A 27,418-nucleotide genomic window follows, 5' to 3' on the forward strand; every position below is an offset into this window, starting at 1 on the left:
GTTGTTGTTGTTGTTATTCACAATGAATGTCACAGCACATTATGGAGATCCCAGAACAATTTTGTGGGGTTGGTTATCTGCTTTAATTAACCTTTAGGTGGGATCCAGCCAATCAAATTCAGGTCATCAGGCTTCAATGGGAAACACCTTCCCCCACTAGCCATCTTTTTGGCTCAATAAAAAGAATTTTAAGAAGTTAAGGTTAAGTTAATGATCAGTGAGGTCACTAAGAAACACTATGTTATGAAAGACCAAAGCTTCCAAAAATAATCCCACTCCCAAATCCATAGCCACAGTGTTCTGTGTAGACAGCAGAAGGTGACTTCCCAGCTCTGACCATGGCTGTGTATCTAAAAAGCCCCAAGGAGAGACAGATCCTAGGTACCCCTACAACTTTCCAATCATCAAGGTCAAAGCAGAAAATATTGAATTGTTTAGAGAAGAAGCTAAGCAATATGGCCTGGGAAAATAAATAAGAGCACACAACAAAGAAGCCTTTGGTGCTGTTCCATCAGCACGAGAAGGAATAGAGCTTCCAGGAGTGTATAAGTTCAAGCCCCAGACTGGTCTGTAGCATACCAACACTGAAGGCCACAGCCTGCTTCTCTAAGGAGACAATGTTTCCAACCGTCTTGAAGCTATATTGTTTAAGAGGTGACCTTTTAAATATCTATAAAGAGATCTTGCATGTGCCCATCCACAGGGGTAATATATATTCTGAGGAGCACTGCCAATCCTCATTTCAGCTGACCCTTCTCTAGTGGAGGGGAAAGCAAGGATATAATCAGCTCTAAGCAAACAGATTACCTAGCGAAAGTCTTTGCAGTTCAGATCTTAAATTGTGAAGCTTGAGTATAAAAGATCCAGAGAAATCATAAGCACCTCGCACACCCACTGTGGCACCTGAAACTTAACAAGCCAGAATACAATAAAAACACAACTAATTGGAGGGAACCGGTTAGGCAGGTTTCCCAACACAGAGCAAACATTTTAGTACTAAGAGCCTCAAAGGCAAGGGGCTGCTTCTACAGAACTCTCTTAGGATCATGCCCATTTTCTGACCTACTGAAGGCCATCTGTCTTGCCTGGGTTGTGTGCCTTCCCTCAGTCCCCTGCATAAATCCTCCATGGCCCAGCCCAAGTTTCTCATCCCTGCTTTGTGATCCTGCTTCTTAATCCATTCCAGGCATTTGGTAGCAACCTTCCCTATTTATTGCCATTAATTCTCCCATGATTCCTTTTGAGTTTTCATAGTATTATCACCAAGAAAGCCATTCATTCATTCATTCATTCATTCATTCATTCATTTATTTATTTATTATGTATATATGGCCAGAAGAGGGCACAAGACCCCATTACAGATGGTTGTGAGCCACCATGTGGTTGCTGGGAATTGAACTCAGGACCTTTGGAAGAGCCATCTCTCCAGCCCCGAAGGGGCCCCTTCTGAGTGCTTGTGAAGTGGATGAGCCCAGGCCATCCTACAGATACCCTCAAATTATTATCCCTTCATGTTCTGCTGTGCTTCCCTTCTACTGCACCTGAGGCCTGGTGCATTGCTAAAATGCTATGTATTCTAGAGCACATATAATCCAAAGACTGAATAGCCCATCCATTGCCTGGTTGGCCTAACACAAACACAGAAACCCATAGAGTCCACACCAGTTCTTGACCTTGCTACAAAGTTAAAGGTTCCAGTAGCTTCCAAGAACATCCTAAAATTCTAAAGTCAAACTTTCAGGGAGACACTCATAAGAGTGTCTATGTATGAGTGTCTATGTGCACCAAATGTGGCTAGCAGAGTCAGTCATCTTGATGCACCTTCCAAAAAAGAGCAGGTCAGGGACTTCATCTCTAGTCTATCTAAAAGTACCAGACCTAAACAGGCAACCATGAAACTTAAAGAGATATTCAAGGACCAACAACTCACAATAGAGACCATGCAGGGTTCCCAGGCCCTGCAAATGATGGAATGAGCAGGATTACTAGCACTAGCTCTTGGAACCATGCAGTTCCAGCACCACTGGTAGCACTGGTGACTTCCATATATTACTGGTGCTTTTAACAAACCTGGGTGTAGTTCAGCAGTAAACTACTTGCCTAGTCCATGTGAGGCTCTATATTTGACCCCTAGCCCTCCAAAAATAAATTAATATTGTTGCCACTCCCAAATTCTGTCAGACAGTAAAGCCTGCCAACATTTTCTTATTAGCATTTTCATCTACTACTGAAACGTATTAGTGAATAAAGCAAGCTGGGCTTCAACAAACACTACTGGGTAAAAGTATCCTGCTGTTGATGGAAGAAGCACCCCCTAGTCTTTTGATGACCAAGCCAATATCCTAACATTGTCCCATTGAATGGAAACTACAGATCCCAACAGGATCTCCATTTTCGAGTGGGAAGAAGGCTGGAAGATGGCCAGCCAGGAGGCCAAAATTCCTAAACTGCCAGAATGCTGTCCTGAGGCGGCAAAGAAAACAGCCAGTTGAGGCTGCACAGAATTTCAAAAGCTACCTCTACAGAAGCGCTTCTGGAGCCTCCTGGCAACCTTTAGAGGCCAAGGTCATTCATTCATTCATTTATAAAATCAAAGTCACCTCTGGAATGCTAACCTAATTAGCAGTTTTGGTGGGCCTTCACAGACAAATGGCCTAAATTAAACACCTAGCCAGCACATTGGGAGCCGGTGGCATGACAGGTGATTTCTGTAGTCTCTACCAGCAAACACTGCAGTAGCAGAGCAAAAGCCCTAGGCTGGGCAGGAAAAGGCTCTGCTTATCACACTCACCCAATAAGAGATTATTCTAGTACAGTAAAGAGTGGAAGCCAGCGCGATGGTGGCGCACGCCTTTAATCCCAGCACTCGGGAGGCAGAGGCAGGCGGATCTCTGTGAGTTAGAGACCAGCCTGGTCTACAGAGCTAGTTCCGGGACGGGCACCAAAACCACAGAGAAACCCTGTCTCGAAAAACCAAAAATAAAAAATAAAAAAATAAAAAGAGTGGAAAGGCCTTTCTCATTAAGTTCCTGGTGGCTTTACACTGTTATCTTTCCTTCTTCTTCCTGCGCCCCTCTTCAAAACTCCCATCACCCTATGGTTAAAACAGTTGCAGCTCCCAGGGTTTCACCTTGTACAGCCTCAGTGCAGCTATGAGAGGGAGTTACCTCCTTCAAAATAGCTCTGCAAACCCGTGCAAACAGGAGGGGGATAGAACCTGGGGGGAGGGAAGGTACAGGGGAGGGGAGGGGAAGAGAGGAAAGAAAAAGGAAAAAGTGTCAAGAGGGGAAACAGCAACCGAACTGAAACCCGGAACTGCAAAGTGCAGCTGCATCACCCTCTGAGTAAAAGGCGAGCTGCAGGACAGGCACAGACGGCCGCTTCCCTGAATTTACCCCAGCAACCGGCTCAAGTTATTAGTTCTGTGCTACCGCCTTCCACAGAACAGGAAACATAATGTTTAGTTGCTCCACTGATGTAAAAATAAGAGTCAATCATGGCATAAAGTGGCCATTCTTGAGCATTCTAACTGTTAAAAACACATTTTGTACCAGACTTAGTGGCAAAGGCCTGTAATCCCAGCTACTTGAGATGCTGGGGTGGGAGGATCACAAGATTGAGGTCAGCCTGGTTCACACAGTGAAACTCTCTCAAAGGAAAAGAAAAGAGGGCTGAGCATGTAGCCCAGAGGTAAGAGGCCCTAGGTTCAATCAACCCCAAGTACTAGGGGGGAAATACCAACTGACCAAACAAACAATAGCAACCACAACCAAAAAATTCACTATGCAGTGACCTGAGTCTCTAGAAGAGGTAGCTAGGAATGTATTTTTACCAGCAACCCAGCCAATTCCCATCAGTCAGTGGGCTGGGGAAATTTAAGAAAGAATTACATTTTATTAAAGGTCAGTGCAACTCAGTTCCAATTTAGGAACTTCTTAGCAGCCTGAGTCAAGCCTCAGTTTCCTCATATGCAAAATGGGATCATAATATAGCATTATTTAAAGGATTTTTGAAAACATTTCAAAAGAATAATAAAGGTCATGACGTATGGTGGCTGAAGATGCCAGTGTACTACGGAAAGCTTCTGTGCAGAACAGGCCTAGAATACTGCCTTAACTTTAACTCTGCACCACCCAGGGCAAAAGGTCACCCGGGCTCTTGTATAACCCCTTCAGTGACCAAAAAAAATCAAGTATCTTCTCTCAAAAAAGCAGTCCATTCCTTTGCAGACTTTCGATTATGAGCATTCTTCCTTACAGTGAGCTGAAATATGCCCTGGGTGACAGAACAAATCTAATCCCTTTTCCACATGACAAGGTAAGGCAATTAACTTCAGCAGCGTTGGGAGGAGGGAGGGAGAAGAACCCGGTTTGTTGGAGCAGGAGGTGAGCGGTTTTAGTTTGTGCATATGTCCATCAGGTTGTGCGGGCTGGAGGTCATTTCTACAACTGTGTGATAGAGAGCTTTGGGGGGCAATGGTATTGCCATCTCAGGACAAGAGCCAACGAGGTGTTTAGAGACACTGAGCAAGGTAGACAGAGCCTTTGAAGCAGCAAGAAAGACCCTTGGAGAAACACAGGTGATGAAGAGGTCAGACTGGTGCTAAAGAACCAGTGAACCGGTCACTGAGCATGGCGGCTGAGGTCACTGCTGATCTCTGACAAGGGCTCCTCTGGAGCCTTCCTGGGTTTCTCAGAAGGCTGAAAAGCTGCTCTCTTGTCATGCGAGGCCACTGAAAAAAGTGATCGGAAGAAGTGGCAGCAGAGAGTACAGATGACTCTAAACTTTCCCAGTCTGGATGTTAGGAGGATAGGCTTTTGCAAATGATATTCCTTTGTTGATATTTCTAGGGGCAACACTGCCTAAGACCGTGTTTTCTGGACTAAGAACAGTGGAGAAATCTATTCCTGAAGGTAGGGACATGGTTCAGTCAGAAAAGTACTTGGTATGCAGACATGAGGGCCTGAGTTCAGTCCTTAGCACCTGCAGAAAGATGCCGGTCAGGACGGTCCATGCCCATAATCCCAGTGCTGGGGAAGCAAAGGCAAGAGGATTCCTGGCAGCCAGCCTGGCCTACACATGTACACACAGGTATGCAAGCATACAGTTGAGCGCACATACACACAAAGAAGAACCCCATTTTCCTCTGTTTAAGCCCATGTTTGCCCAGTTCAACTAAAGAACTTGCTTTTCTATGCAGTCATAGTAATCGTTTAAGGAACTAGTGTTTCCTACCACAGAATGCAGTGAAAGAAGAGAGGAGGTAATAGTTTAAGGACCTATTGGTATGAATGGAATGCTTTTTTTTTCTTATTAAGAATGTAAGAAACAAGCTGAAACTAGTTGTGCAGGCCTGTAATCCCAACTACTCAAAAAGCTGAGGCAAGAGGACCATGTGGGGCTACAAGGCGCTTTACAGGTCAGCATGCATATCTTAAATTTTAAAAATTAATAAATAAATAAAAGGGGCCGAGATGTGGCTGAGTGATAGAGTTCTTGCCTAGCATGTGTGAGACCTTAAGTCCAAGTCCCAACATAGTCCCCAGTCACCACCACCACCAGCCACGAAAGAAGCTAGTGTGTTCACATACAGAAGAAAGAGTACAGTAGGACTGTGCCAGGGACAGAGGCGGGCAGACCAACGGGCTAACCCAGGAAGGGGCTCCCGCTCCCAGCTGTAACCATAAAACATCCTTTCTCCCCTGGTTGCATCTAGTGATCATAAGCAGTTCTTATTCTAAATCCTATCTCCTTTCCTCAGAGGACACAGTTATCTAGGCAGGGTTAGGAGCGGATTGTATCAAACTGCTTCACTAGCAAGGGCGTCCTGGTCTTTCCCTTCCTTCCCAGAGTCCAGCTCACTGCATGCCTTGCCTGAGCCACACAAGGGTGCTCCACATCAAGAGCCAGTGCCCGGTTCCCTACCCAGGCAGGGACAGCACTAGCAGAGGCTAGGCGGAGAGGAGAGATCTAAAAATAAAGCTCTCTGAAGGAACTGTCTTGCCTAAAGAGAGCTTCCCACGCACACTGGAGTGCCACATCTGCGGGGGCTGGAAGCACAGAACGGAACAATCCTGACCAAGTCACATAAGTATTCCCCACTTTTGGGAGTAATAGCACATGATGGTTCCCCCCATCAGAGACCCACTGCCCATGTTGGAGATCCCGAGCAAGGGCTTTAGTGACCACCAGCAGGCCTTTCTTCTCCAGGAGGGAACCTGGAAGGATGGCTGGGCCTTGCCAAGCCTCTCTTCTACCCTTTTCTGCTGCCAGCAGGAGGCGAATGCAGCAAATGCTCTCCACCCACAAAGAGCAGAGTGCAGGGTTCACTTTAGAAAAGAGCTCAAAGGGCTCTAGTGGGCCTCAGATGCACAAAATGCTCCCTAGGCTGACTCCCTGCAGCAGGGTCAGTGATAACCAACTGTGGAAAAAGAAAAGGAGCACGTGAGAACTGCAATTAGCATTGACATCAGCTAGCTACAGTCATTTCACACCCCAAGGACACAATAATTGTCACGTTACCAGGCAACTGGCCTCTCCTTCTCGCCTCCAGCAAGTATCAGAGGCCACCATAAAATGTTCAACCAGTTAAATAAGCCTGGAGCTACTTCGAGCTCTGGGAAGTAACCCCACCACCTTTCTATAAGGTGTCTGCCCTTTAGAGCAACAATGTACTGGTGGCCAGATTTTGCTCAATAGCCCGGCAGGAAAGAAACTACCCCTAATTCTAAGAAAAGTTCAGTAACCCCCTTATCAGTCTACCAATTGAAGGTTTTGTACTTTGACCCCTCAAGGGTCAAAAACTCAGTCTTGACAATGTCACCACATAGCTTTCATCAGTTAGTACAGTGTGATCATCTGTCCCTGCCTTTCTCTTCTTAGGGAGCATACACCATCTTGTCCTATGAATCACATGCAGCGGGTGGAGAGAGGGGGATAGAGACACAGCAAAACATGCAGAATACAGCAACCTGCCAGCTCTTTGGTCTCTTAAGAGACACTGTACTAGAACAGTGATAACTGATATGCTCAAACACAAACCCTTGTATCTATCGTGAATATATGGAAGTGGAAGGGGATGGGGATGCTAAGCTTTCCCCTCAAAGCACAGACTGTAAGCACCATGCTTTGAATATTCAAGTGTTATTTGAATGCTGACTAGCAACAATCACCTAATAGTTGTACAATTAGAGCAAACTGAACATTTCCCGTACTGACTGACTCATTCATGAGCGAAGAGGAAGAAACCAGTTCACAGAAGGGAGGAGATACTGACCATAAAATACACAGCCTGAGCACACAGTGCAAAGTGTAGTTTTAGTGCAGGGAGTACACAAGCCCCACCCTACCAGTTAGACAAGAAAGGCTAGGCCTGGTGCTCAGAGGGGCAACTTACCTGACATACAAGGACCTCTTCTCACTGGTTCGGAGAGACCCAGACCCAGAGCTCATGCTGCTGTTCATCATTTGTTCTCGCAAGTCATGTATCTTGGATTCAAAGCGACTGTACTCTGTCAGGGAGACAAGGGGAAAGACGGGAAAACAATGAACCCAATGAGCTCCCTGGGCCAGCCCTGGGCCAGCACACCCGTGGCCACAAAGCCAGGAGACTTAGCTTCAAAGCAGCCGGGAGGTGGAATCTTTGCTTTGATAAGCACAGTCCCTCCCCCAGGTTGAGAAAGACAGACCAAACCCCCCCCCCCAGAGAAAAAAGCACCAAGAAAAAAAATGTTGCATTTGGGCTTGTCAAATGGAAACTGCTTTTATCTGCTTCAAAATCTCACTGATCTTTAAAAAATAACAACTGGAAAGAGGTTCCAGGGTAGCCTTTATAAATCTTTAGAGCAGGCACTAAGGCCGAAGGAGAGCAGATGGGCAAGGAGACTTTCCCAAAAAGCCCAGTGCAGAGAACAGATGGCCCTGAGATGCAGGGCAGGGGGGCTGGAAAGGACCAGCGGCTATTCAATCACTGTGAGGTAAGGAGGACAGCTTTCCCAGGACGACTTTTTAGTGAGGAGATAGAGGATCCCAGTACAAAGTCTAAAAAGAAACAAACTGCAATCATTTGTCAAGCATTAAATCTAATGTCTTCTTACACAACATTTTTCAGGTCTATAATTGCTTTGTAAAATGGGGCATACTGAGAGACACAGGCTATAGAAATGGCAGAAAACAAGGCATATTTCAATGACAAGCTGACTTTAAAAGCTGTCAAAATTTATACTGGACGTTGAAGGTTGGACAACTGCTTAAAAACACTTCCAGGGAAAAACTTCCACAAAAGCATTTTCATGCACCATAGAGGGGCTGGCAAGAAGAACCCCACCTAGTCTGTGTGACTCTGTGGGAGAAAACACAACACCTGCTCCAACACCTGCCCTCCCCCTCGCCTCCCTCAGCTCCCTGGGCAAAGCAACCTGACCTTCAGCTGGGTGAAAAGGGAAATGCTAAGAAGCCAAGCGGGAGGAGGGAGTGAAGTTAAAAGTCAGGTAAATAACCTCTTCTCAAAGTTGGTTTTCTTCACAGTGGTATCAATGAAGGCAACTGGTTAAATTCGTGTGTTATTTCATTCATCACGCACCGAGTGTTATGGTGATTTGTCCTCATTACTTAACTCCTGTCCCTACTATCCTGGAGGAAGCACTGAGTCACTGACTCACCTATTAAATGTGGGGGAAGGGGGCACAGCAGCTGGACATTGTCCCTGTTCTGAGACTTACAAGGCAGCACATCAATATAAATAAGGCGTCTTAATCTAAACATAAAGGGTGGTGACTGATTTGTCATAGCCGCCTTGGGCTGTGCAGAGAGACAGGCTACTGACCTCACCCCAGGGCTTAGCCTCTAACCCTGAACAGGGATCATTTCTTGCTCCTTCCTTCTGGCCCTCTCTTCTGGCTCACTCAGGGAGGAACCTTGCAGGCAAGAGATTTGACTAGGCAGCACGTCCTTGGTGATGATGAACCAAAGAACTATACACAGAACCCGGAACCAGACTAGCACAGTGGCTCATACCTATAATCACAGCACCCATAGGACTAGGGCAGAAGGCTCATAAGTTCCAGGCTATCCCAAAGTACAGAATAAGGCCCTGCCTCAGTAAAACAACACAACCCCTAAACTCAGAACAATAACAGCAAAATGACATCCAATTTGTCTGCAAGCGTTTTGCTCTTGTCTATGCATTGCCTTCTTTGGAGGTGACCCTGTCCACTGAACTCTAACTGAGCAGCAGCAGGTCATAGCAGTTGCTTAGTAACTGTGTTTTTCAAAAAATCCTTTAAAAACAACCACCAAACCACCATTTCCTCAAAACTCATAATCCAAGGTTGATAATTCTGGACCAGAGGACCCAATTAAAATAACAGAGGGAAGGGGAGCAAAGTTGCTGCTTTGAGGAATCTGTTATTGGTTTTCAAGTTCCTTAGGCTGTGTTATTAATTTTTCTTATTCAGATGAACCCCCTAGAGTTTCATTCCTTATCAGTTTCTGGCTTCTATTTAGATAGTTATCTAATGTCCATAGGCACCTAGTAGCCTGTGCTAAATGACTGTTGAGTAAATGAGGGACAATTTAGAAAACTGTGTCCATCTCTTATCAAACTAATAAAGCAAATGATTTATTTAACTGATGGGGCCAGCTTCACAGATGATTTTCAAAGGTAATAAAAAAAAAGTACTGAGGGGCTGGAGAGATAGCTCAGCGATTAAGAGTACCAGGTTGCTCTTGTGGAGAGCCCAGAGTTTGGTTCCCAGCCCCCACGCGACAGCTCACACCTGTCTCTAACTACAGTTCCGGGAGAGGTGATGTTTTGGTTCTAGAGGGTAACTCCTGGGAGCCACTGAGATTGCCCAACACCCTTTAGGGTGTTAATAACCCCCTGTTGGGCACTGAGTTAACAGGGCAGCAGTGCTAGGGAGGGAACAGAGGCCTTCTGCATGCAAGGCAGAAGTAAGCTACATGCTAGACTGGTTAACAGACTTTGTACAGAACAAAGACAAAAGGTCATTCCAACCAAAAAGCATGTGGAATGAACTTAAGACAGTGACTCTTAGTATTGTTAAATATTTCCCCATGACAAAAGCGTCACTTAAAAGAACAGCTCAATTGCAAGACTTCGCAAGATTTTTCCTTCCCTTCCACTTACCAGTAAAGCAGTCATTATTTGGAGGGCATCTCTTAGGCCCAAGTCACTGCGTAGGAAGCTACTTGGCCAGCCTTCCTTCTGAGAGGCCCCACTTCAAATAGGCTACTTTAAAGAAGCACCACCTATTACTAAAATCTCAAGTCTATTAAACTGCACTTTATTCATTTTTCCCATTCAGATAAACGCAACCATTTGTGACCCACAAAGATATCCATGATGAGTCATCCTTTGCTTCCTCCTTCCCTTTTACCAATGCTAATCACACAGAGAGAAAGAAGCCAGAACGGGCACAAATAGAAACCAGTACAGAAAGAGGGTTTCTCAAGGACCATACATAGCAGGCCTTAAGATCAGAATTCTGGAAAGCCCCCCCTACCCAACCTCTGATACACTGGATCAAAAGTCACTGAACAGAGCTGAGCCCTGGGATTGACCTCCAAAAAGCATCAAGGAACTGCCATGCCCCATCAAGTTGGAAATTGCTGGTCTGGGAGGGAATCGGTTTGGTTTCAGTCCTTCAGAAAGCTTTCAAAGGAAGGCATGGCAAGAAGGACTGGGTGCTCCCCCAAATAAACCTGACAATACAATCTCAAATCCACAAAAAAGGACCATGCAAAAGAGGCCATTGCCTAATGTGAGGTTTCTTTTCTTTCTTTTTTTTTTTTGTTTTGTTTCGGTTTTTGGTTTTTCAAGACAGGGTTTCTCTGTGTAGCGCTGGCTGGCCTGGAACTCACAGAGATCCACCTGCCTCTGCCTCCCAAGAGTTGGGATTAAAGGTGTGCGCCCAGCTCTGGAAAGTTTAAAAAAAAACAATAGTGGGATTTTTCTGCTTTTTTGAGTCCTCACCCTGCTTTGTATGTTGCATGTGTGTTTTCTCACCCCCCCCAATAAACGCCTTTTTTCAACTGCAAAAAAAAATCTACAAAAGTAACACATGATTCATTAAACATTTTGCAGCACTGGGAGTCAAACCCAAGACTTCACGTATGCTAAGGCGGGTACCCTACCACTGGGCTTCAGGCCAGCCTCTGACTTTAAAAAATGTTTCCACTTTCTTCTTTTGAAATTTCTGTATGGTTTCCTCTTTCCACTATTCAGAAGCAACCACTGTTAGTATTTTTCTTATGTGACCATCCAAGCTTACCTCCATACATCTTTTATATCCATGTATTCACAGATCACACAGATTCACACACATACTTTTTTATTCTCTGATATGTCATAGAAACCTGCTCACATTCACTACAAAAATATAAGACCTCATATATATTAATGGCCACAAAGTGTTGCATGTTGTGGAGGCCATAATATCTTCTTCAGCCATATCCTGGTCAATGTACATTTAAAACTATTTGCTCACTGAGACAGGGTCTTGCTATATAACCAGGATAGCCTAGTGTTCAGTTGTTGTATAGCCCAGGCTGGCCTTCAATTCAATGCAATCCTGCCTCAGCCTCCGGAGTGTAGGGATTACAGGTGTGCACTAACACACACATAATAATTTTTAATATTGCTATCAATGTTGCATTATAATTGTATGAACCCATCTGAAGTATAGATTTCCCAAAGTGAAAGTTCAGAGTCAAATGACCAATCACTGCACATCCAAATCACAGGGCTCAGGATACAGGATAGTGGTAGAGCATTTGCCTTATATGCATATGACCCTGAGCTTCATCTCAGCGCTACAAAAAAGCAAATTTTTGCTTGTCACTACTTAATGGAACCCTAACATTCTGAAGCCCTTCTGACTGTGGAAATAAAATGATATTTGGAGGCTTCCAGAAGCTTTTTGGTTTCTGCAGAAGTAGAGGCAAAATTTACCTTTGAGGACAGACTGATCTTTTGTTTGGGAAATAGACTTTAATGAGCCTTTCAGTAATGCAAAGTAAAGGCAAGATTTTACTCTGGAACAGAAACCATTTCCTGACCTTCTGACTAAGATGAAGTATGGAAAGGAAGAGACAAAAGGAAGGTAGAATGTTCTCTGCACAATAATGGAAAGAGCTGCTCTACTGGTGGGTGTAGTTGCTAGTACTCTAGCATTAGGCTCAAAACCCAAGCCTTTCTTTCCTGACAATAAAATGTCCCAATACTATAACTGACACCCCCACTTTTCCTGTGCACAGCCAACATGTTTCCCAAGTTCTGACCTTTCTTCTTGATCACATCATGTCCTCAACCTACCTCTTGCTTTCTGACCATTGCCTTTCTACCGTTTTCTTTTCTTTAGAGACCAGTCTCACTCTATCACCCAAGCCTGCTGAAAATCCTGGCTTCAAATGATCCTCCACCCTCGACCTCCTGAATGGCTGGAACTACAAGTATGTGCAGCCACACCAGTGTCAGAATGTTTGATCTCTACCCCAGCCCTGCCCTGTTTTGACTTAGGTCACAGTGTGTCCTTTTCTCTGGGCCACTGCTCTATTGTACTAACTGGTCTTTAGATCCTTATTTGGTCACCATGAAACTTCAGTTTCTAGACCTCACCATCCAAGTATCTATGATCACAGCAACTAAAGAATCTTACCTTGATATTTGAACTAAACATTCAAGGACTGCTCCACTGCCTAAAGCCAAACCTTCTTTCTGCCCTTCAACACCATTCTTTTATCACCGTAGGAGTTTTATCCATTCATGTATTTATTCAAGTGTCTACTGCGTGCCACTGTGTTAGCTGTAATCAAAACGGTCTCCATAAACTACAATCATATCAACAAAAACTATTTAACTGCAATTTCAATTACAACTGCTAAAACTGTAATAAATAAAAATGTAGAGGGAGATTTAGAAAGGGTGCCCCAATCTACTTGTAGCGGTAGATCTCAGCAAAGTTCTCCCTGAGGAGAGTAACATTTAAGTCCATAGGAAGAATAGAGAGAGAACTTAGAACTTTCTGGCCTTGAGGCCCCACAAAATGCTGAGTAGGAAAGGCATGGCTGAATCCTACCTAGCTCATGTTCAAAATGAATAAACAGCTATCCAAAAAGCTTATCCGTCATTATGGAAGTATGGCCATTCAGATATGAAACTCACATAGTTTTTGTTTGCCATTGTGGAGACTCCCAAAGGCTTTAAGGACTCACCAATTATGAAAAATTCTAGAGCACTGGTGGAAACAAAGTTACAAGCTCCACAGAGAGGCACAGATTTGATGAATGTAAGTCATTTCAGCCTTTTATGGTTGTCTTTGGAGGATGAACCATTGGGATGTGTGTGAACTCCAAGCACTTATGGGAACACTCTAGCCCTTTCTGTCTTCCAAATAAATGAATGGAGTTGAAGGTAAAATAAGTGCATCAAGATACCTGTTAGCAAGCCAGGCATGGTGACACACATCTGTAATCTCAGCATTCAGGAAGGTGAGGCACAGAACTGCTGCAATGTCAAGGCTAGCCTGAGCTACACAGTGAGTTACAGGTCAGCTTGAACTATAGTGATACCATTCTCAACAGAACAGTAACAAGAAACCTGTTAGTACAGCATACATGAATTGCCAGAAAGTACACTTCTCTGAATCACAATTAATCAAGAAGCTTTGGGTTATGGGCCCACTACTTAAAGAATCCAATATCTCTAAAGCTAAACAATTCTGAAAGTCTCTTCTAATTATAACACTATGATTATAAAAAAATAATCAGCGAGGTTCATAAGGAATCAAATCTAGGATTACGCTAATTTAACAAAATCTAAAAATCTACAAATAGCCTCAAACTCTTTGAATTAAAAAAGCAAAATATATAAATTGCAAAAAAATTTTCAAGGCTATGTAAGAAAGCACAAGTGACAAACAGCTTCCATATGGACAAATACTGCTTAAGGAAAACTACTTCCAGGTCTACCCTTAGAACAGTGGTTGAAATGATGACTAGCCCTAAACAGAAACCTGTTCTGATCTGTGCCCTGTCACAATGTACTTTCTCAGCCATACGCACATTTAGCCAGGGCTCTGATAGCATCATGAGGTATGCTGAGAAAAAAACAGAAAACAAGATGCACTGTGTAAGCATGCCATAAAAATTCCAGTTTATCCCTACAAACTGGGTGGTTAGTTTTTTGCTTCGTTTTGTTTTGGTGCATGTGTACGTGTGTGTGTGTGTGTGTCTGTGTGTGTGTGTGTGTGTGTGTGTATGTTTCTGTGTACCTGTCTACATGTCTGTCTCACAAGCATCTAGTGAGGATGTAGGAAGAGCTAGCCATTTGGGTGAAAGTGCTATGCTCACTAAAGGTTTTATTACACTCAGTCACCTGGTCTGAAATGAGTACAAAAGTGCCTTGCATCCATCAAGCTAAGAGCGAGTATTCACATTGGGTAAAAGCTTCAAATAGGGCCTTCTCCCTACTTCAAAGGAAACTTCACATAGCATGTTCCAATGAAAGATTAACAAAGTGTTTGGCTCCCTTACTGCACAAGTCAAAGTATATAGAAAGGTTACCCAAAGCAAAATACCTCTTGCAGAAAACCTTAGAATAAAGGCAGAATTCTACCTTTACCCTGCTCTCAGTACCAAATAGGCATTCTCAGAACAAATTTTTACTTAATGGTGATGCTACCTCATAATGACCAAAATATACACAGCTTATGATGAAGCTTGCCAATCTAAATTGATGTAACCAATTTCTGTATTTTACCAGGTCAACAATCTAATCTCAACCTCCCTTCACAGTAACACTGCCACAGAATCCCAAGCTCTTCGACCATCTTTACTACAGCATCATCTGAATCTCTTTTAGGTTCAGTTTCTGTAGAAGGAGGCCAGAAACAGAAAAAGAAACCTAGAGAAAGATCCCTCTAACTTGTAGTTGCTAAAATATCTGTGGTTGCTTTTAGGTAATCTCTCAGTAAAACAATAAGATAATCCAGGTAAAACGTGACAGAAGAAAATAAGAAACCCCAAATCCAAATTATGAATATATAAAATAAATTTGCTTATAATAAAGGTGGAAATTTAAGACAGTGGGGAAATGGAGTGCTTGATAAATGGGAATGAAATGACTCATTACAGTTTGGAACAGAAAGAACACCTGTCTCCTTTACAGCGTAAGTAAACTGTAGGCAAGGTAAGGCTTTAAATATGAAACAAAAACATTAAATAACCAGAAGAAAATACAGCCAGGTATTTATTTTCTCTCAAGATAGGGAAGTACCTTCGAGACCTCCCAACAGAGACCAAATAAATGAAAGGGAAACACTGGATGGAAGCTGTAATCCCAGCACATGGGGGGGCTGAGGCAGGAGGATGCTTGAGTTCAAAGTCTGCCTAGACTACACAGCAGCACCATCTCAAACAAAAAGGGTCAGGAGTATAGCTCAGTAGTAAAGAGTCTTACTAGCTTACGTAAAGTCTTGGGACTTGATTCTCAGCACTGAAATAAGGTTACTGGCCCTGTTATTGGCTGCCCACCAGAACTAGAGGTTAAGATCCTACTACTGAAGGTACACATACTTTGGTCACAGGGCATGGAGAAATTAAACTGGAACTGAGTTGGCAGCTTCCTCTTTAGCTGGCTAGTTTTCATAGTGCTAGAGGGTGCTACCCAGGCTACTAGAAGAGAAGTCATCAACTTCTGTGACCCTGTAAACTACAATGACCAGCCTGGCAAGATGTACCCATTGGTGCAATGATGGCATGAATCTTGTGGGGTAAGTAACTCTTGTGAGTGGATTTGAGGACCAGCCCACAAGGGAATTCAAGCTTTGTACTGTAAACCTGGTCAAGAGCTGATGGTTATAGATCATAGGCTCTATCATTTTTTTCTGGGTGGACATGCGGTCAAAGAGCCGACTAAACACTCATGTCTATATCCATGGATCGGTGTTATTCTCCGCTTTTATCAGAAAAGCTTCTTAATGAATTGAATGGTGGTTAATGAAGGGACTCAAAATTGGTGGAAGTGCTGAGAAAAAGGGATGGTAAAGTGTTAGCCCTAAATGGATTTTCACCATCACCTGCTTCCATGGCTTGGCCAGATCAAGATGGGGGGAAAAGAATAGAAGAGCTGGAGGATGGGGAAGTATGTTGCAAAAAAAAAAAAAAAGACACTGTGATTTCACTCACAAACTCACTGCAACCCTGCTTATCTACATAAGACCTGCACAAGATTGGGGAGGCCCATCAACGTTTCATCATGGAAGGGGGAGGGGCTCATGAAGCTCCAGTCCCACAAGCGGCTATTGCCAATTAATGGTGGCTCGGAAGGGCTGTCACTCTCTTTAATGGTACAGTAATTGATAAGTTGCCCTTGCTCTGGTAAATAACTTCCCACCTATGTTCATGCAAGGAACCCTAATTAAACCCAGTGGGGGCACACAAGCAAAAAGACATGAAAGTAGGTGAGGAATGTGTTGGGAAGAAGGGGTTCAGCAGAAGAGGGGAGGAAATAAAAGAGGGTAATGGGAGGTGGAAAAGACTGAAATTCATTATGTGCATGTATAAAACTGCCAAAAGAATGAAAATAAAATTAATCCACATTAGTGAGAATCTTGGAGGGAGAACCTTCCTTATACTGCTTGCAGAGGTAAAAACTAATTTGAAAAACAAATGCATCAAAAGCATTAAACATGTTCATATCCTTTAAATGAATAATTCCACTTAAAGGAACATATTCTCAGGAAATAATTATAGATTCATAGAAACCTTGCACAAGGATATTCATCAAAGTATTTTAGAAGAACAAATATTGGGAGAAAAACTAAGTATCCACAGTCAATAACAGAAGAATGGTTACCTGGTTACCTGAACTATGGCACACACGAGGGACTATTTAACAACTTCAAATAATTTTTTCAAATCATATATAATGACTTAGGAAAATATTCATGATGTGGTTTGAAATAGTAGAAAGAATATAAAACTACCTTAATCTAATGATATAATTTTTAAAAGCTTACAGACACATTAAATGATAGATAAAATATAAATACATAAAGTTTGAAAAGAAATATACGAAGATGCACATAAACCAAGGATTATCCCTGTAGGTGATTTGACAGGTGATTTGAATTTTTTTGACTGTGTATTTTCTATATTTCCAATTGTCTATAAATGTATATCTAACATTTTTATATCCCGGAATAAAATTTAAGGGATTTTGGTAAGCAGGCACACTGAACAGACCAACAGCGTTCTATGGACAAAACCAGGGTATGCTTGTACTAGAAATTTCTATATTACACTGCTCCTAGCTCAGCAAACAGATGCAAACAGATCCACATGAACACATACATAACTGTTCTAACCCAGCCATTTTAGCCAAAAACAAGGAACCGAGTGCCTTACTGAAATCCGCATACCCCACAGCCACACTTTCCTAACCCGCAAAGCAGTAAACCTGTCTACTGAGAGAGGCCGACTAGTGCTTACAACTTCTTTCTCAGGGTGCTTAGAAAACACTAGAAAATCCAGTCTGGAATTTAACCCCACATTTACAAAATTCTTTCTCTCTTTTGAAGTCCAAATCCTAAAAGTACATATTTATAGAAAACATGTTTATCTTCATTTTTTAATCTAACAAACTATTTCATCACTTAATTTTGTCAAGCAGAAAATTCAAAAAATCTCTGGGGCCTTTGCTTTTAAAGAAACTGTGAATTGAGTGAAAAGTAAACAGAAGCCTTTTTCAAGATGATAAAAGCCTATCGCAAGAAAGAAGGATGGACAGGAGCCTTTATCAAAGCAAGGCAGCTATTAGTTCAAGACAGTGTGATTTAATAAGTGGATAGATACAAGCAAGAATTCATAGTTGAATTCAAAACTTACTTCCACTGATCTAAATACAGAATTTTAGCTAGAAAACATATCACCAGTCATTTTGCATAATATCCTCTCTTTAGACATTAGAAAACTAAGTCTAAGCGTCAAGGACTTTTATCCATTTAAAGAAAAACTCAGAAGTAGCTCTCAGGAGCTTGGATTCTCTGATGTAGATAGATATATTATCGCTATATCATATATGTATAAGTCTAGTGTCCACTGAGCTAACAGATATATGTGTGGGGATGTACATGTGTTTGCATGTATTCTTACACAAGGTCAGCAAAGACAATTGTTTTAATTTCAGGGGAATGGTAGTCCCAAATTATTCGACTTCTATTCCTCTGTTTAGAGCAACAGAACATTATCCCTATCGTGAAATATAATTCTAAAGTATTTTTCAACAGTGTCAATATCAGGGTCAAGATTTCAACACATAACACAATGAATTAAAAAAAGAAACCCTCAAACTCTATAATTACATTAAGAAATAATCCATTTTCATTACTACATATTATGGTAATCATTCCACCTGGCAGGAAGATCTGATATTTTACTAACAGCAAAGCTCCTAGGACTCTGACTCACACCACCTAGCAAGGACAAGAAAGCACCTGCCTAGCTAGGTTCAAAATGCTGTGCCAAATCTCACTACCATGTCCTTGGGCTACAGAAACACGGAATACAGAAAAGCCCAACACAAACACACATGCAGCGCCAGGGAACAAAACCATAAGGAAAGCTTCACACTCAGTCTTCTAAGTTTACAAAACTGGGTGGGCCTGAAAGGGTGTAATCACTTTGAGAAAAAAGTCTGGCAGTTCCTCAAAGTCTGCAGTTACCTTCTGACCCATAGCAACTTCACTCCCAGGTGTGAATCCAAGAAAGCTGAAAACATCTGTTCACACAAAAACTTCTTCAGGAATGTTTGTAACACAGTATTCGCAGGAGTGGGGAAGTGAAGAGAACTCAAGAATGGAGAAAAACAAAATGTGCTCTAACCATAGACTGCACTATTATTCCACTCGGAAACACTGAAGAACCCTCACGTGTCACAACATGACGGAACCATGAAAAGCTTACACTAAGCGAAGCTGGGCACAAAAGGCCACATATTGCAAGGTTTATATGAACTACCCACAAAAGATTAGAAGGTGCGTAGGGCTGTCTGGAGGGAAAGAGCTAAGGGGAAACAAGGAGTGACTGCTAGGGTCAAGGCTTTTGGGAGGCAAGAAAACATTCCTAAAATTGTAATCAAAATGCTTTTCTGAAAATTGTAAAAACAACTGAAATGTATATTTCAAGCGAACATGGCATGTGAATTATATCCCAATAACCTGACTCCAAAAAGGTGGGCCCTATCTTTTCATCAGGTCAGCATTTCTAGCTAAAGGACCTTTACTCAAGTCTTAAACCCCTGCAGCACAAGCAGGTGATAAGAATGAAAGCTAGCCGGGCGGTGGTGGCGCACGCCTTTAATCCCAGCACTCGGGAGGCAGAGGCAGGCGGATCTCTGTGAGTTCGAGACCAGCCTGGTCTACAGAGCTAGTTCCAGGACAGGCTCCAAAACCACAGAGAAACCCTGTCTCGAAAAAAAACAAAAAAAAAAAGAATGAAAGCTAGTTACCCTCAGGTGCCTTCTCATCAATGGCCCAATAGCATGCTGGGCCTTCTATTTATTCTCAAGTTAATCTATAAGCAGGATAAGAATCCAGTCAGAGCAAAACTGAGCAGCAAACAATAAGCCTGTGAAATACACTCAACATTACTATCAGGGAATGCAAATCCAAACCACAATGAGATACCACTTCACACCCAGCAGGATGGTGACAACCAAAAGGACACAAAAATGGTACAGGCCTGGACAAATGGACAGCAGCCTGGACAGGCCTCTAAAGGGTGAACATTGAGTGTTCACTTGATTCCAAATCCAGAGACTATTTCCAAGAAATATGTATGCTTATGTCCATTGAAAAATCTGAATATTAATGTTCATAAAGTATTACTTATAATCATCTAGAGTAGAAACAACTCAAAAACAACACACACACAGGCAAAGAAATATTATTTATTCATAAAAAGAAATGAAGTACCAACACATGCTACAACATAAATTAGCCTTGATCTTGTGCTAAGTGAAAGGAGCCAGTCTCAAAAGGCCACATGCCATGTAATTTCACTTACATGAAAAATTCAGAAAAAACAATAACCCCACAAGCATCAGAAAGGAGATTTGTGGTTGCCTGGGGCTAAGGGAGATAAGAAGTTTGGGGATGATGGTTAAGCTGTTAAGCTCCATTTATGTGTAGTCTGAAATAAATTGTTAAGGTCATAAAAAATGAGTAACAGGGCTGAGATGTCGCTCAGTGGTACCACCCCTGCTTAACATACATAAAGCCCTGGATATCAATGTATAGCTTAATAAAAACAAAAAAATTAAAAAGAAATGAGAAATGCCTACTTATGCCATTAACATTCTTAAACCTGTATACATTTGCTATAAAATTGAGCAACACAACTTCTACCTTTTGGCACCTCCCGGAAACGCCCCCCTCCCACAACAAAATCACTCTCTGTGGGAAACTCACTTTGCTTCTGCAGGAGAGCCTCCCACACGCTTCCAGAAATCCCTTGTCCACTACTATTTCTTTGGGGACAGGATTGTACAATCACCTGAACTGAAAAGCTGAGATAAATGAGGTGTAGTAGCACACACCCTTAATCCCACCAGCATTTGGGGAGGCAAAGGCAAATGCTTCTATGAAGTTTGACACCAGTCTGATCTACATAGCAAGTTCCAAGCCAGTCAAAGCTACAAAGTGAAACCTTCTCAAAAAACAAAACAAAGAACTAGGAGGCTGAGGCAGGAAGATCTCTGAGTTTGAGGCCGGCCTGGTCTACAGAGTGAGTTCCAGGACAGCCAGGGCTACACAGAGAAACCCTGTCTCAGAAAAAAAAAACGTATCATAGTAATACTAAATAAAGCAATTTAACAAACTATGTGCCAAGTCCACAGGTTAGATGATGTCCAACCCCTACTTGTGCAGGGGAGATACACTAGAAAGCAAGTATCTTCAACCTGTCACCCTCCCAAAGCTTGCCCCTCTCTGTGTATTACAAGGAGAGGAATAGAGAAAATCTCCCATTCCTCCCTTCACCACAGCCCTAGGTCCTTTGCTTCCATTAATTTGCCTCTTATAGCCCATATATGTAAATAAAATCATGCAATATGTGGTTTATATTGTGTTTTTGTTGGTTTGGTTTGGTTTTTGAGGCAGGGTCTATGTAGCCCTGGCTGGTCTGAATTTCCTATGTAGACCAGACCGGCCTCAGAGTCATAGATACCTGCTTGCCTCCGCCTCTCAAGTGCTGGTGGGAGTACTTCATGCTTTTAAGGTTCACAGGCATGTTGTGACAATCAGTTCTTTATTCTGTTTGATGGTAAAATAAAAACCTGGTCTCTGCTGAGAGTGCATTTTGTTTACCCTTTCTTCGCTTGATGGATATTTGGGGCCTTTCCACCTCTTCACTACTGAGGAACCATCTTTGTCCTCGCCTTGGTCTTGCTTTAGGAATGTAGTAGGTGTTTCAAACTTTCTTTGCCTTGATGTACTTTTAGCTCTGCTCTCATGACAGATCATACTGATAGGGTAGCAATGTTTACACCCTTCATTTCCAGATTTGAAGAAATGTTGTGGGAAAAATAACCCTTTGAAACATTCTAGTTGTTAGCTGCCCTGGCCTCTAGCTGTTCAGGCCTTCTGTGAAAGGGTTTCTGTGGTGAGCCCATTCAGCCCCTTAAAATGGAAAAAGTCATTCTCTCGATTGGCATACTCCTACCCTATGTGGATGTACATTCCAGTAGGAAAAAAACTGTTCACAAAGGATCAGTCCCCAGTTGGGCTACTTTAGGTGATCAATTTCTGACTCACTTCTTGATTTGAACATCAGGTTTCTACTCTAAAAACAAAAGGTCTTTCCAGAAAAACACTAGCTCAATTTAAGCAAAAGTGGGGGAGGGGGAGGGAAATGGGAGGCGGTGGCTGGGAGGAGGCAGAAATCTTTAATAAATAAATAAATAAAGGAAAAAAATTTAAGCAAAGGCCAAAACAGAGTAACTAGGCAAAAAATGTACATTTCAAAATGTTAATGGCAAGCCCACCTTCACCTTGGTGCCACAATTCCATAAGTCAATGAGACTTATTATCCAGTTTAAAAGAGTTTGGAAGAAAGCCTCTGCCAAGTACCAGTTGTTTAAATTTTTCCATTTTGATGTTTTTAGCTAACAGGTAGGATTTTGAAATCCACTACAGTTTGGAGCAGTCAGAAGTGAAACTATTGAATAACATCTTTTACTGTGGTGTCTTGTCATTTAGCAGTTCTATTTCTATTTCATATTTCCAAAACTCCATCATGAAAACACTTTGTAAGACACCCATGCTAGGCACAATATAAAGCACAAATAGAGCCAATTCCTATACCTCATTAGTTCCCACTAAGCAAACACATTTACAAAAAGTCTCAAGGTATGAGCATTTTAAGTTGCCATCCAGCCCCCTGAATGTTCAAGGGAGATACATTAGGAAGCGACAGCCTATCACATCCCCAATGCTTGTCCTTCATTATGTATTCAAATGAGAGGGGGTCATAAAATGTTGTAAATTTATCTGTGGCAATACAGGCACAACTCTGTGTCATTGAACTATAGACCTACATGTGGGAAGTGAGTGCTATTATGACTTATATCTCATCTAAACCATTTTAAAAGGCAGGGGGAAAGTTCTTATCCTGACTGTTCTAATTAGTCAGCGCTATTTTAAGCACTTGTGCTAAATATGATGTAGTCAAAGCCTGCATGGGAACGGTGCCTTCGCAGAGTCCCCTTCCATTCGGATCTGTCTTTCCCGCATTCCTTCCCTAGCCCCCTGGTATTTCTCCACCCCGGTTCCTGGTGGGGTGGGCTTCCACTCTGCATGAGTCTTGGGTCACAGTTGTTACAAGCACTGCATGTGCCCCTGGTGGACCTCAAAATCAAATGGTTTGCTGACCCTCAGCAACTCTGCCTGTGTGACCTCGGGCCACATGAGTTCTAACTCTCCCACGTTTGTGGTTGTTCCAGTCTGCACAGTAGGGTGCCGACTGTGATCTGACCCTTTCCAGTGCTCACGTTCTAAGTGAGAAATCCAATCGAATGGTTGCTTAGCCAATAGTATGCAAAGTCTCTGCCACTTTTGCCAACAGACACATTTATTTGGATTATTCACCTCGCAAGCAGCCACCATGATGCAATCCTCCAAAGAACCATTTTTAATGTATTTTTAAATTACCAATGTGGAATCCTTACCATTAAATACAAGGATTTAATCTAAGAAAAGTGTGGATTCAATACAGAATGTCTGATGTCTCGACCAGTACCTAAAGATACATTTGCAAATGAAGACAAAGCTTGGCTTATTAGGGCTCTGTTGAATTGAGCAAATCAAAGAAAAAATAAGGCTGGGGAGGCATTGCTAAGCAGTGCTTCAACTAATTCCTGTGCAGCAAGTGGAAGAAGGACTTGCCACAAGGCAGCTCCTCAGGCGACGTCATAAACTCAAAAACACACTGAGAGCAGCAAACCCTGCAGCAATCACTTTAGCCACTTACAGCTTTTTATGCAGACCAGTTGCATTCCCCAAACAAAAGTCAGAGAAACAGTTAGTCACCAGTTTCCAGCATACCACCACCAGACAAACTCAACAGTATTGTTTCCATATGCCCAGCATCAGAGAGAAAACCGAAACAGCATTGGCTCTTCAGACACACAGACACACACACACACACACACACACACACACACACACACACACACACGGGGGGCGGGGGACAGGGAGGCAATGAGAAGCCATTTCCTTTGCAGAACCCACTCTTAAACTGAGAGCCAAAACTGATAACTATTAGTTGCTAAGAAAAAATCCAAAGGCGAATTCTCTCCTGAGAAGCAAACCGCACAAGCCTGATTCATAAAAAACAAGACCCATAAGGTGCGTTCATTCCCTGTCCGGAAGCTGAAAGCCAAACATGGAGATGAAGGAGTCGAGATGTCCATTTGCATCTCTCTTTCCAATTACCTGAGACTAACGAGATCGCCTATTAGTTACCTCCCTTCACTCCTGTCTCCCAAGGAGCCTGGTAAAGGGTGACACAAGGCCATCTCTCTTTAGGGCTCAGAAAGCACGGAACCAGCGTGGGGGAGGGGCAGGAAGGACAAAGGTGGTCGCTTTTGAGGCTTCCTAGCTTTGCCACAGGGATCCCGGATGGCTTCTCCTGTTCTGCTCGCAAAACTGGAGCACCTGCCAGGGCCAGGTCCCTTCCTCCACATGGGTTACAGGCCTGCAGGGCCTGGGTGTCCAAGGAAACCCGGGCGCTGCAGCCCTAAGGGACAAAGGCCAGCCTTACAAGAGGGAGGGGGGACGAAAGACGTCTGGTACCGAATGAAAGCTTTGAGAAGACAGGGGGCACGAGAATCCTAAACTAATTGCCAGCATTCTTAGGGTTAGGGAGAGAAAATGAGCATGGGGGAAAGGGATGATTTAGAAAATTCCTGTGAGGACTCGAGGGCAGCTAGGGACGCAGCAGGAAGGAGGCTGTGGGCAGCATTGAGGCTTAAGGGGGCACAGCTGATGCGTGAGAAGCGGTGATGGCACGGAGGTGAAAGCCAGCCAGGGTTCGGTGGACGGAGAGCCCCTCGCGGCCCAGATGCAGGCCGAGCAAACCCCGGAGGTGGAGAAGGGGCTGCGGGGTGCGCAGCTCAGGCTTTCGAGGGAGAGGACAGAGATGGGGCGCAACGTTGGAAAAGAGGCTGAGAACAGAACAGTGGAGAGGCTAGGGGGGACTGCGAGGGGGCCTGGCCCCGATCCGTCCCACCTCACCTGGCGCCCAGTCGGAGTTCAGGTCTAGTGTCGAGAAAGCGCCGGCTCCGGCCGGTCCCTCTGTCCCGCGCGGGAGACCACGGACACAAAGCGGGGCGCGCGAGAGGAGGGGAGAAGGGGAGGAGGGGGAGGGGATGGAGGAGGAGACGCCAGAGGCGCGAGGGGAGGAGGGGCGCCCGTCGCCCTCCGCCTGGGTCAGGGGGCGGGGCGTGCGGCTGGAGGCCGCGCTCGGCCCGCCAATGGTTGTCCAGCAGGCTCGCAGGCTGGGGCGCGCCTTCCTATGGTTCACCTCAGCACCTGGGCCTCCGCGGGCCCCGGCCAATCAAACACCTTTGTTTGTATAGCTGGCCCCGCCCACTCGCCCCTGCTGAGGACCTGCTAGCTGAGAAAACAAATTTCTCCCTCTGGCTGAGTCTTCCCCTGAAACCCCCCACCGCGCCCCATCCCCAAGTTTAGCATCACCTTTCAAAGCCTGTGCGGGTCTTGCAGTCATTTTGATGAAGGGAGATAAATGGGATTCACAAATATTTGAGCCAAGATCGCTTAGGATTTCTTACTCTCTGAAGTCCTCCTAACCGAGAGTTACTCTTTTTCCAGGGCACACAATTCCAATCACCGCCTCTGAGCCCTCCGCTTCTCCTTGGCTTTTCCAGTTGCCCTAAAATCTGTGGCGCTTCTTCCCCGTGGGCTACTGCCCACTACTGGCTTTGTGCAATATTGCACCCCTCATCAGCTGGCTCTAAACGCTCCTTGATTGATGCTCCCAAACCACCCAAACCAACCACACTGTATAGAAGGGAAAGGAAATAAGAGGTTACCGCACTAGAGGACCGCAGATTTGGTCAAAGGCTTTGTTTCCTTTGGTAGGAAAAGCCAACACTAAGTATAGGTTTCAACTAGTCTTCCAGTCCTCCCTTACCTTCAGGTCTGTACTGGGCCACAATGGTGACTGACTGGCCAGCCCGTTTCAGGGCAGCTGCTGCCTGCTCATGAGTAGCATTCCTCAGGTTGACTCCGTTTACCTGTCCAGAGAGAGAGCTGTGAGTCACCCCAATGGCAAGAAAGAGTCATAGCAGTTAGAAAGGGGCTTACAGCCCATCTCTCAGCCGATTTGGATTTGTTTTCCCCAAATTCCATCCTTGCTCCCCCCAAATTAGGCCTATCACTAGTATAATAATTATTTTTGTGGAAGTCAAATGTCAATCAAACTTAAGATCCAGGGACATTCATTTCTTCCTCAAGCACAAGTCTTGGTCCCTTTTCCCTCATTAAAGATATTTATAAAGACAATTTACATTTTCTCCAGTTCTTAGCCCTTCCCTCATCTCAAGAAATATTTCTTGGCGGACACAAGGGCTCCCCTCCTCCCTTTTAGTTTGGCACAGCACCCATCCTCCCACCTCGCCTTTGTCTCACCGATAAGATCCGGTCTCCCCTTCGCAACTCCCCACTCAGGTCGGCTGGGCCTCCTGCCAGGATGAAGGAAACAAAAATGCCTTCTCCATCCTCTCCTCCTACGATGTTGAAGCCCAGGCCTGTAGACCCTTTGTGCAGGATGATCTTGCGGGGCTCTCTGGAGAGAAAGGAGTAAAGACATGACAGGGAGGTCAGGACCAAGGATGACAGGAACTGTTGACCCTGCGAAGACCAGTTTGTCACAAGAGCCATACTTGCTGTAGGAAAAGACTTGGGCTTTTCTATGTGATACCCTGTTTTCCCCTTTGGCTCTTGAAACCTGCTTGGCTGCTCTGGTATGGCAGGTGCCAAGTTTCAGTTCCTCTTCCTAAAGCGCCCTAGTCAATTTCCCAATGGGCATTCCTCCGCACTCTCGGGTCAACAGAACCTCAGCCAGAACTCTAGAGCCCACATTTCCCAGCTCACTCGCTCATCTTCCCCTGAGTCTTCCGGTCTGTGAAAGGCCCTAGGCTGAAAGAGAAACCCATTAAGGGCAGTGGAGTGACCCTGGGTTGATGGACCTCGCCATCCAAAAGATACTTCCACTACACCTGCTGCTCCAAAGCTCTGAAGTCCCACCCTTCAATTTAGGACCCTTTCTACCCTCCCCCAACAACCTAACAGCTACTGCTGGCCAGTGTGGAAGACAGAGATGAAAAAAATCCCAGGTCCCGAAATGGTGCTTAAGGGCTACACTGAAGAGAGGAGACAAATATATTTCTTTAAAAACCTGACTAAAACTGGCCATATTCAAGGAAGCTGTCTCTAAATGGTCATAGTGCCACCAGGTGAGCGGAATTCTCTGCACACGTGTATCTCGACAACTCGCCCGACTCCCCAGCACGTTGTCCCATCCTGCCATCTTCATCTGTTACATCTTTCCTCGCCCAGGCCTCAAGTGAGCCTCTTCCTTTCTTGCTGTTCCGAGTCTCGGGGTGCGATGCTCCCTACCTGGCATCCCCTCCGGGCCTCAGGGAGCGGAGCGGCCAGGCCCACCTCTGCGAGGCCCTCCTCCAGGCCGAAGCCGAGGCCGTGCCCAAACCCAGGGCCAAGCTTGAGCCTGAGAACTTGCGAGCCCTCTCCATGGCTCCTCTGGTTCTCCCCGGCTCAGCCTACCCTTCCGTCTCCACTGCAGCCAGCCCAGCAGCCAC

The 27,418-nt window shown here is 44.2% G+C and overlaps 1 protein-coding gene across 7 annotated transcripts in view; it reads right to left on the reverse strand.

Annotated features, from left to right (window-relative positions):
- Dlg3 (discs large MAGUK scaffold protein 3) overlaps nt 1-27,418 on the reverse strand; it is a 51,417-nt gene that overhangs the window by 17,050 nt on the left and 6,949 nt on the right. For 5 of the 7 annotated variants that reach the window (XM_026784742.1, XM_026784743.1, XM_013350518.2 and 2 more), the window contains 3 exons: nt 26,229-26,385; nt 25,732-25,834; nt 7,397-7,511 (listed from right to left, as the gene is read on the reverse strand). In XM_026784742.1, coding sequence (XP_026640543.1) covers nt 7,397-7,511; nt 25,732-25,834; nt 26,229-26,385 — 375 coding nt within the window. Of the gene's footprint in view, nt 1-7,396; nt 7,512-24,812; nt 24,930-25,731; nt 25,835-26,228; nt 26,386-27,218; nt 27,368-27,418 lie in introns of those variants that run through there. The other 2 variants (XM_005358603.3, XM_005358604.2) reach the window with 2 other exon arrangements.

This window comes from Microtus ochrogaster, chromosome X (assembly GCF_000317375.1).
Source record: "Microtus ochrogaster isolate Prairie Vole_2 chromosome X, MicOch1.0, whole genome shotgun sequence".
Taxonomy (NCBI): Eukaryota; Metazoa; Chordata; class Mammalia; order Rodentia; family Cricetidae; genus Microtus; species Microtus ochrogaster.